Raw genomic sequence first — 11,273 nt, forward strand, 5'->3', positions numbered from 1 at the left:
AATTCAACTGGATTCGGTAACGTTCAGGGATCGATAGAAGCGGTCAACTTTAATTCAACGTCACTTATCACACGAAAATACTCTTACCTACCCTTCCGTGATTTAGTTTGGTTGATTCATCCACACATCATAGTCTCACATAAATGAGACGTAACCACCCATGTAAAAATTTATGGACGTTCACCTTCTGATGATAGGACTCCTTATAGAGATGCATAAGCGTAAATAGAGTTGACCGTTTCTATCGAGAACCAAATGTTACCAAAATTACATGATTTTTCTAATATAATCGTATTTCACTATACTAATCACATTCTATTTCACAAGATTTTCCAAAATTTTGCTTCCTCTGTAGAGTTGGTTCACAATGATGTACAATTGCTTATAACCTACTTAACAAATTATACCATATTAGTAGATACGTTGTTATTCTGATGGCTAACCAATTTAATTTTCACATATTTATGACGTAGCTCGTAAATATTATTTGGGAAATTTGTATAAATTATTAACCATTTCTTTTGTGTTGAATGAATTATTAAACATTTTTGGAAAGAAGAAAATACAATTACAGATTAATTGCATAATTATATGAAACAATTGCAATCTTGTTAGCCTGTTACACAAAAACGAAAAAATGAGAAGAAAACCCTAAACCGTACCCCTAAACCAAAAAAATAAAAAGAATAAACCCGCTTATTTTTATTTGTTGAGAATGGACAAACCCAGACCATCTTCTCCAAAGAAAAAGAAGAACAAAACCAGAATCCACAATCGGGCAAGATTTGAGGTGGATATTCGCTGATCAAAAATCAAAACACCCACTCGACGGCGAGGCCTATTTGCAAGGAATTAAAGGATCTGGTACGGATGAATTGCTTCAAGTCGGAGAGCTCGAGCTTCTTCACTATTTCCAAGAGATCGACGTGGATGGATGCCGTAATCGTTGAAGACGAAGGAGAATCGAAATGTTTGGATGGGTCAAGTCGAGTACAATCGATGAGGTCGGCGAAGAATTAGGCCTGGGTTGGTGTTGGCCAGTTGCGGAGAAGGTCTCAACAACAAGTAAGACGAGAGAGAGAAGAAACGACTAAAAACGAGGACCACTCGAACTTAACTTCGCGTTGTTTGCACGCGCTCTTTGACGTCGGGTGCGTTGAATAGGCTCTCGTGTTTTTAAACTTATATTGTTTTTTTTTCTATTAAGAAAAATAACATAAAAAATGAAAAAAAGTGAGTGAGGTGGAAGCAAGTTAAGCCAATGAAATGGGGGCCAGAACGGTAAGATAGAATATGGCGGCGGCAACTGCAGCCCCCAAGCTCCTTCTGCTCCTCCGGTACTTCTCCTCTTCCGGGCCTCCGAACACCTTGATGGGCTCTTCAAAAGTTGCCGTCCACATTCCATATTCGTGCTTCTCTTCCACCAGGGCGAAAAGGTCTCTTCCCATCCGAGCTCGCGGACGAGACCAACAAGAAGAAGATGATGATTCAAACACCACCGGTTTCAACTCACCACAGGTATGCTTTCCCCCGTTAAAATCAATCTTCTTTGGCGTTTTGTTTTCCTCCGTTCCACTCCCACGTTGCTATGATTGCGTTAGGTTATAGGTCCGTCGGAATAGTTTGGACTTTAAATTGGGAAGGGATTCAGTATGGCATGCACATAAGATCAATTTTACTATCGATTTCAGACTTGCACATGATGACAGTCACAAAAAGTTTGGAGAAATGTCAGTGATTGTAGAATCAAGTAGCTTAGCTGGGCAGCTCTGTTGTCAATTAATAGTAAACTGATTAGTGATCACTGTAGTTAAGATGCACCAAATCACTATAAGATGCTGTTGTTTGCCTTGTCACTTGTAATAGCAATGGAAGGCCGTCCTTTCTGAATAGCATTTACCGAGCAAACGGAAACCCTTTTCAAAAAACCTATTCAATGCCGTCCTTCCGATTCTGGCTGGTTTCGGGTGAGGAGGGATCCAAACCCATATATAGAAATTACTTCTCATCCGGCTCAAACAGAAAGACCCCAATCCAGGCTGAAAATAATGTGTATGAGTCGGTGACGATGGTAGACACGAAGTTTCTTTGGCGTCAATCAGTAAAAGAATAACCTACTCCTTTGTATCTCTTAAGTTTCAAATATGTATGTCCATGTTTAGTCATAACAGTTTTCCAATGATTGAATTAGATTTTGTAAAAGTTTTCTTTTGTACTTAGCTCAATCAGAATAAGAAAAAAAAAAAGCAGCGTCAGTTTCTCTATAAAGGTCTGTGTTTTCTGCGAATTTATACTCAGTAAAAGAGCACGATGGTTCTTTTTTTCTGTAAAAAAAAGATATAAGAAGAGCATGATGGTTTTGTTAGCATGATAGATATGAATTGTTGGTCCCCTTTTAGCAGTCTAGTATTCCTCCGAAGGTCTCCCCTTTTTTCTGTTACTCAACGAGAAGCAGTCATGCACTCGTAGCCTTACAGGTCCTTCTAAAAGTTTTCAACTCTATTCTTGTCAGTATTTCTCCTCATGTATACAATAATGATCAGGCAGCTATGACCAGCTTGACTTTTTTATCAAACTAGTAATAAATTGTTGACTTCTATAGTTAGTAGTTGATTTATGATTTCAAATGCACTGATTTAGACATTGGCGATATCAACTGAGATAAGTCATGTCCACGATACACGAGCCCATTTTATCTTTTTGATTGTTGATGATACAAAATGGTTCTTCAAACATTACCATGATCTGACAATAGTTGAAATGATCATTTGGTGTAAACAGAATGATTTGGAATATCTGGGGAAGGTGCTAGCCGGTTCCATTGTGGGTGGAGCTGTAATAAAGTATGGCAGCATAGTTTTTCCTGAGATAACCAGACCCAACATCATACTGGCTCTAGTTATGATATTCACTCCTGTCGTTGTAGCTACCTTACTTCTGATCAAGCAAAGTCGTGCAAATGGATGATGTTTTGTACATGGTCCTTAGAGATTTCTACATCTTGTGTTGGTATATAAGAAAGAAATGATCATTTTGAAGTTTTAGCTAGATTTAAGAATGGCTGAGATGTGCTTTTATGCGAAGTCGGTGGCTAGACAATGTATTGTTTCTCATTCCTCTGGCTTTTATTAATGTTTTGGGTGCCAAAACATCATTTTGTCTGCTACGAACATTTTCCTTTATGGATATATTGAGCATTCAGATGGCTGTTCTTGCTACATATACATAACAGCCATTTGGATGAACTTTGAATGGTAAATTCAAGCGACACATGGGGATCATTTTCAGTTTTTACTGTTTTGGTGCAAAACAAAATCTTTGATGAGTTGCTGATAAAATCTTGTATTTCTTGTTGTTGGATCCACTCAATCTTGTATTTCTTGTTGTTGGATCCACACTTCCTTCGTCACGATCAAATTTTTTGTGTGGGATGTAACTCCTCAGTTTTTGCCGCATCGCGAGACAACCTCACTTCCTTATGTCAACCGTACCTCACTTCCAAGTTCCAACGTCGGAGAACGAGCAATGATCATTGATCAATCTACCTCTCTGACCTGCAAATAACTCAATGCCATGCCTCTATATATTAGAACGGGAATACCTCTACATGCACGAATTGTCAGACTGAAATCTGGACAGCAAGGGCATTATCTGTATGGAGAAGTATGTACACACATCAAGAAATTCATCTACAAAGATCCCAGGGGAACCAGAATTATTTCCTCTACAAACCAAGAGCAAATGAGCAATCAGTTGAAAAGGAAGAGAAATTAAAAAAACTAATACATGCCCCATTTAGCAAGGTCATGGGCAGCCACATTACTCTCCCTGTAAATATGAATAGAAGAACAGCCTGGCTACTGAGAAATCAAAATATATAACTCTAATAGATGAAGTAGTAGGCGAGGATCCAGTACCTGCAGCAGTTCAAGGACTCAGTCTTGAACTTGACAGGAGCCCAACCAAGCTGCTGAACTAGCTCGCCAGCTGTTGGGAAAGAAGTGGCTGCCTCATACAAGGCCGACCGATAATTGGTTGTCCCATAATCTAACTTTGAGAAAATAGCAACAAAAAGAAGACACAATATTTAACGAGGTTCGACAATATGCCTACATCCTCGAGGCAGCAGTAGTACTTTCTTTCACTATACTAAATAATGGGATTACAAGAAACACTCACTCTAGACTAACTAAAGTGGTAACACACCTCTCTCTGAATATGAATTTTCTTCTCACCAAACTCTCAAGTGAGGATCACACTACTACTATCACACAAACTCTCTCTAGCTAGTTTGTGTCTCTGCCTTGGTTGGTTTGCTGCATTCTGTCATGCCTTTATATAGGCAATTGGCTCCATGCATATCTCATCTACGTAACATGCAATGTCAAGTTTCTTCCATGATTCATGCTCAATGTTGGCATCCTCATCAATGCACGTCTCCTCCCATTGTCAAGAATTGCTGCCACCACCACCCTAGAATTGTAGCTTTGTTTCTTACCTTTCAAAAATATATTGCACCCACTTTGCTATTCCTCTAGCAACTAGCCTTCTTTTGTTGAATGGGTCATGAAGGCTATAGTAACCAATGATTTCCTGATGCAGTAAAACACCACATGAATTTCAACCTCCAATTAAGGAGGGACTGACCCATCAAACTCCCCCTCCCGACTTAGTTGGAGGGCAGCGCCATTCCTGACACACTTCTACAAAACTCAAACTTCTCCTTCGATAATGACATAGTCATCATATCTGAATTGTTGTCATCTGTGTGAATCTTCTCAAGCTGTAGTTACTTGGCTTCCAGCACATCACGTATCCAGTGATACCTCACATCAATGTGCTTTGACTTTGAGTGAAAACTCGAATTCTTACTCTGATGAATTGCACTTTGACTATCACAATGCAGAACATGCTTTTGTTGTTTATGGCCCAATTCCTGTAGGAATTTCTTCATCCACAAAATTTCTTTGTAGGCTTCTGTTGCTGCTATGAACTCAGCTTCTATAGTTGACAAAGCAAAACACCTTTTTGTAGCTTTGATTTCCATGAAACAGTTCCCCCTAAAAATGTAATCAGGTATCCAGATGTAGACTTTCTCATGTCAACATCTCCTACCATAACTGCATTTGTGTAGTCAACTAGTTCAGGTTTACCGCTTCCAAAGCATAATCTCATCTTCGAAGTACTTCTAAGGATCTTCTTCACATCATATCGATGTTTCTTGTCTGAAATAGACAAATCTCTGCTAACAACGCCAACTGTGTTTGTTACGTCTGGTCTTGCGCACACCATCGCATACATCAGACTCTTGACGGTTGAGGTATATGGCTCCACTGCCATGTCTTCCTCCTCTTTCTGACTGAAACCTTTCACGATTAGCCTTGCCTTAACTGTGAGTTGTAAGGTATATTTTGCAGTCCTCCGTCTGTACACTCATTTCTTTTGGAGTGCCCCGTTACCTTCCGGTAACTCCACCAGATCACAAGTCTGGCTCTCATGGAAGAATTATCTTTCATCTTGCATGGCTCCCAATCACTACTCCCCCCGTGTGGTCCATACGTAAGAGTTTCTTCATAGTATTCTGGTTCTCTTCCATCGAACTCATGTGGAGGTTATCTCCTCCTGATATGCATTACTTAGTTGATCTTCTACCATGAGACTCAACCGCTCGCCTTCGAGGACTTTATGCCTCTTCCTGATCATTAGTTTTAGGCATCACCTCTTGCGGGATGCCCTCTCTAGAGCACTTTACAATCCCTCTTCATGTGGTTCTTTTCATCACAATGAAAACATTCGATGTCCTTCAGGCTAAACTTGCCTCTTGACCGGTCTTCCGTTTTGCCTCGGTTGTGGAACTGTTTGCTGCTTCCACTGTTGTTGATGACAAGGGCTTCTAACTCGGTCAATATTCCTTGCTCCTTCCTCCTTGCTTCTTCGTGGAACATGTTGTCTTTTATAGTGCTCAGTGTGAGAACGCCTTGAGGAGCTGAGTTACTCAATGACACCACCAACGTGTCCCAGCTGTATGACAACGAGCTTAGTAACAATAGTGCTTGCAACTCATCATCAAGCACCATGCCTTGGAAGTCACTCAAGTGTTCCGAAACACTTAGACCATCCCTGCACTTCATGTTCACCAACCGCCAAATGAACGAGGCTTTGTTTTGTGCGGTCTTTCGCTCTTACATGGACTCCAACTTGGGCCACATCGAGTAGGTATTGGTTTCTTGTGCAACATGATGAAAAACACTTTCATCAATCAAAACGAATTCCTGCAACAACTTTTCTGTTCAGGATACTCCATTCCGTGTCGGACTTGCCTGCTGGCTTCTCTCCACCATTTTGAAGAGGCTCGTATATATCCTTGCAATAAAGGATGTCTTCCATTCTGGGCTTCCAAATGGAGTAATTTGACGATGTCAACTTAACCATTGTTGCTGACGATGACAACGGCTCCGCCATCTTGATCACCATGAGATGCCACAGACGATAAACGCCGGGCTCTGATACCACTTGTTAGGAAAGAAGTGGCTGCCTAATACAAGGCCGACGGATAATTGGTTATCCTAGAATCTAACTTTCCCACTCCTCGTGTGATTTACGGAAATAGCAACAAAAAGAAGACACAATATTTAACGAGGTTCGGCAATATGCCTACGTCCTCGGGGCAGCAGTAGTATTTTCTTCCACTATACTAAATAATGAGATTACAAGAAACACTCACTCTAGACTAACTAAAGTGGTAACACACCTCTCTCTCTCTCTTAAAAGGAATTTTCTTCTCACTAAACTCTAAAGTGAGGATCACACTACTAGTTGGTTTGCTGCGTTCTTTCATGCCTTTATATAGGCAATTGGCTCCATGCATATCTCATCTACGTAACATGAAATGCCATGCAATGTCAAGTTTCTTCCATGATTCATGCTCAATGTTGGCATCCTCATCAATGCATGTCTCCTCCCATTGTCAAGAATTGCTGCTGCCACCACCCTAGAATTGTAGTTTTGTTTCTTACCTTTCAAAATATATTGCACCCACTTTGCTATTCCTCTAGCAACTAGCCTTCTTTTGTTGAATGGGTCATGAAGGCTATAGCAACCGATGCTTTCCTCGTGCAGTAAAACACCACATGAATTTCAACCTCCAATTAAGGAGGGACTGACCCATCACCAGCTTCCCCCAGTCAGCGATTCAACATGAGCAGCGCAGCCAACCGAAACTGTAAGACACTGACATGGTCACGGACAATCATTCAGTCCTTCCCTTAGAGCTTTTAGCATACAAAAAGAACAATATGATGAAATAAACGGATATGAACCTCAACTCCATTAACGAATATGATGAAATCCTTTACGGTCAGAATATGAACCTCAGCAACATGAACAGACAAGTCTTTCATACTGTGCATGATTGAACATGAAGCTAAATTCCCAATTCCAGTATTTCCCTCTGCCGTGAGACTGATAATTAATCTTCAGCTGCTGATAGATTAGCACGCAATGTTATTAGTCATTTATATCAGACTAGGCAGTACTAAAAATCTGAAATTAATTCAATTCCTGAAACCAATTTACTTGAGAGATACTAAAGTGACACTAAGTTTCCTCATCAAGTTTCGTCCTTGATATTCATAATACATCAGTCACGGCCTTGTTGACAAACCTGTTTAAATGCATACAATGTTCATTACCAGATAGAAAGAAGCGCAACAGTACAAGTCTGATTAAGAAGTAATATCGTCAAACTCATTACCTGAGAGAATGAAGCGGCAGACGAGTTGGGATAACATGATGACTCAATCTTCTTCTTATTGTTGGATTCAGACTCCGTCTCTTTGTACAAACGCACCGTTAATTTGGATGTTTGGGATGTGACAGATCTTGGGCCACTCCATGCCTCCTCTGTTTCTGCAACTTTGCGCAAGAGTCCAGCTTGTATTGATGCTCAAATTCTTGAGCGGCGTCTTCCGAAGGAAGTCTGGCAGTGTCTTCAGCTTGTGACAGTGCTCAATCTCTAATGTAGAAAGGCATGGCATTACCTTAATACTTGCAAGTGAATCTTCACTCACCCCAGCTGCCATTCCTTCCCACTTCTCCCACTCCGGCAGGTAGACAAACACAAGTTTCTTCAGATTTGGGAATAAAGTGACTTCAAATGATGATGAAGATGAGGATGATTCTATGATTCTCGAATATTCAAATCCCACCTTTTTCACTTTCGACATATAGCGAATTTGCAGTACTTCAAGTGACACCAACTTCCCCAAAACTAGAAGAGGAACAAATTCACACACATGGCAGCTACTAAACCGAAGGTATCTCAAATCATTTAAGGACCTGTTCATCCAGTTGGGGCACAATGTGGTGCCACTGTGATGTTCGATCTTTAAAGATTCCAGATTTGGGTTTGGCTGTAAGGCATTCAGTAGTTCTTCCTGGATAACACTCTGGCTTGTCGCAGGCCAAAAGCTTAGTTTCAAAGAAACAAGGTGTTTCTTATTCATCAATTTTTCTTTCCCCACATTAATCTTGGTGCCATCATTCACTTTGGTCAACCAGCGTATGTAAAGCTTCCCCTGAAGCTGATCCATGTTTCTCAAATCACTTACCATGAAGCCATCAGAAAAAATATTAACTTGATCTAGAGTCTGTAGACTCGTCAGCTTTGCTATTGATCTTGGTAACTTCAGTTTACGACTTCTCTTAACACGGAGATGCCGCAAGTTGGTCAGCTTTCCCATGGCCTCAGGTAACTCTTCAAGATCTTTGCAGTCTTCAACTCTCAAGGTTTCCAAATTGATCAAATTACACAATGTGTCAGGTAATTTCTTCCATTTGTTGTTGGACAAATTCAAATACCTCAAGTGAACCAACCCACCAACCTCGATTGGAAGTTGTTCCACACGATTGTTACTCAAGTTCAAGGTCCTTAGGCATTTTAATTGTAAAATGAACTCTGGATTGAGACTACCAATTTCACAATTAAAAGTCGTCAGGGTCCTTAAATTTTGGAGAGAGTCAAAGGAATCTGGAAATTGATCATTGGGAGCAGCCGTGATGGTCAAATGGCGAAACTTATTCCCCATTGGTAACTCTATTCTATTTTCACCTACGGCCTCCAAGATAAAACAGTCATTTTTGGTCAAAAATTGGAGAAAGTCGTGCACAATATCATGCATCTTGCAACTTGTGATATTTCCAAGTTTATCTTTCACAAAATCTTGAAAGAAAGATCGCATTACTAAATTATCGAAATAAATTTGACCGTTCACTAATCTTTTCGTAAGGTTTTCATTTGAACTAAGATAACCTTGCGAAATCCACAACTCAATCACATTGTCTTTGTTTATGTTATGGTCTTTTGGAAAAACAACACAATACAAAAGACAACGTCTGATCTGTGGGGCCAAATCATAATAACTCAGTAATAGCGGTTGAAACACTTGCTTCTCAACTACATCCAACTTCCATATCTTACTTTCCAGAACAGCTATCCATTCTTTCTTGGTTTTCTTGGATCGCATTAAACCACCTAAAGCCTTTGCAACAAGAGGCAAACCTTGACATCTTCTTACCATGTTTTTACCTAAAGATTCAAAAACTTTAGACTCATCTCTTTCTCTCTCGGCCAAAGCAATGTGATAGAATATTGACCAACAAAACTGTTCACTTAACTTCTCCAAATGGATTATATCGGCAGAGGTTGCTCCCATTATCATAGCAACTTCCTCTTTTCGTGTCGTCACCAATATTCTACTACCAAAGACACCACTTTGTAAAGATAGCTTTAACTGTTCCCACTTTCTATAGTTTTCATTCCACACATCATCTAGCACAAGGAGAAACTTTTGGCCCTCAACATTTCGATGTATACATTTCAATAAGGGTTGCAGATCATTTGAATTTGGAGCATCAACTGTATTGAGATCCTCAATAATAGCTTTCGCAATCTTGATCTCATTAAATGGGTCTGAAACACAAACCCATATTCTTTTTGTGAAGTTTAACTTCACTTTTTCATTATTGTAGACCATCTGGGCAAGAGTTGTCTTCCCCATACCTCCCATCCCTACTATAGGGATAACTTGGAGGTTTCTCTCTTCTTGACTACTCTCGCCGACCAACTTTCTCAGAACTACTTCAGTTTCAACTTCCCTGCCAAATATCTTGGAGAGGTCGACAAATGATGAAGTTTCAATCCTCTCAAGTTGTTCAAAGACTCTTTCTGTGTTTTGGAAGTTATAACTTTGTCTTTCTCTAGCAATCTCATTCAACCTATCACTCAGGTCTTGTATTCTACGAGCAATGTCACGACGGTGGATCACTCGGTTGACTTGGCCAAAACAAAAACAGCTAGAGGGTACGAGGAAACATACCTTCTTCTTTGTAACAGAAGCAGTAGTACTACTTTCACCTTCTTGTTGGTGATGATGAAGTTGCTGAATGAGAATTTCAGTAGTCCAGTCATCAAGCACGTCGTCCATCTCGTACGACACATCTTTCAGCTTCTCTAGCCAGTCCCTGACGATGGCTTCCTTGATTTGCCTCTTCTCTGCATCCTCGAGCACAGCTTGAATAGCTTTCAGATTGCTGGTGATCTTGGCAATTTCTTTCTTGACCTCCACGACCAGCCTCACCTCTTTCTCTATTTGTTGATAGCTTATTGAAGCCAGTTGTTGCAGTAGCACAGAAACGAAAGCGTCAGCCATTGTTGAAGAGCGTTGGAATTAATTGATAGAAGCTCAACGAAGGAAAGGGAGAAGTAAGAAAGTAGCTCACTATGTGCAAACATATATGAGGCCTCAAAAACATAACATATTGAAAAATCCACATGTGGGTGATGCGCCTAGGGGGCCAGACATAACTTTATATCATGAACTTTTCATTTCAACCATTTTGTATTCTTTATCAAATTTGATTCCAGCAAAATTTTCACCTATCCTAATCGTCATTCTGGCTAAAGGTCGAAAGAAAGAGATGTAAATTCCAACAAAAAAAAAAAAAAGGACAAAGGAAAAGAATAAAGACATGGGTCATGCACTCATGGGTGCGGAGTGGTGGCAGCTAGAGTTTGCAACTTTTTGCATGATTAATGGTCCTAATATTGTAAATCTGTGTCACAGTCCTTTTTTCTTTTGCTTTTTCCACATAAAAAAGAATGAACACAATGCATGCAAAATGATGAAGAAGAAGCTTGTTGGTGAAATCATAGTCATCAAACCAAAGTGCATTCTTTCAGGAGTATTGCAGTAACAATTCACATACAGAATATA

General features: G+C 40.0%; 2 protein-coding genes across 2 annotated transcripts; one reads left to right on the forward strand and one right to left on the reverse strand.

The window, feature by feature from the left end:
* The first annotated feature begins 1,268 nt into the window (after positions 1-1,268).
* Positions 1,269-3,293, forward strand: LOC101291641. Its single transcript, XM_004303241.1, has 2 exons — positions 1,269-1,518; positions 2,782-3,293. The coding sequence occupies exons 1-2, from the start codon at positions 1,294-1,296 to the stop codon at positions 2,965-2,967; spliced, it is 411 nt and encodes a 136-aa protein (XP_004303289.1). The 5' UTR covers positions 1,269-1,293; the 3' UTR covers positions 2,968-3,293.
* A 4,527-nt stretch (positions 3,294-7,820) lies between these two features.
* Positions 7,821-10,709, reverse strand: LOC101293331 (putative disease resistance protein RGA3-like). Its single transcript, XM_004305452.1, has one exon. It carries the CDS (start codon positions 10,707-10,709, stop codon positions 7,821-7,823), a length of 2,889 nt encoding a protein of 962 aa, XP_004305500.1.
* Positions 10,710-11,273: the final 564 nt, after the last annotated feature.

Source organism: Fragaria vesca, linkage group LG6 (genome assembly GCF_000184155.1).
Source record: "Fragaria vesca subsp. vesca linkage group LG6, FraVesHawaii_1.0, whole genome shotgun sequence".
Classification (NCBI taxonomy): Eukaryota; Viridiplantae; Streptophyta; class Magnoliopsida; order Rosales; family Rosaceae; genus Fragaria; species Fragaria vesca.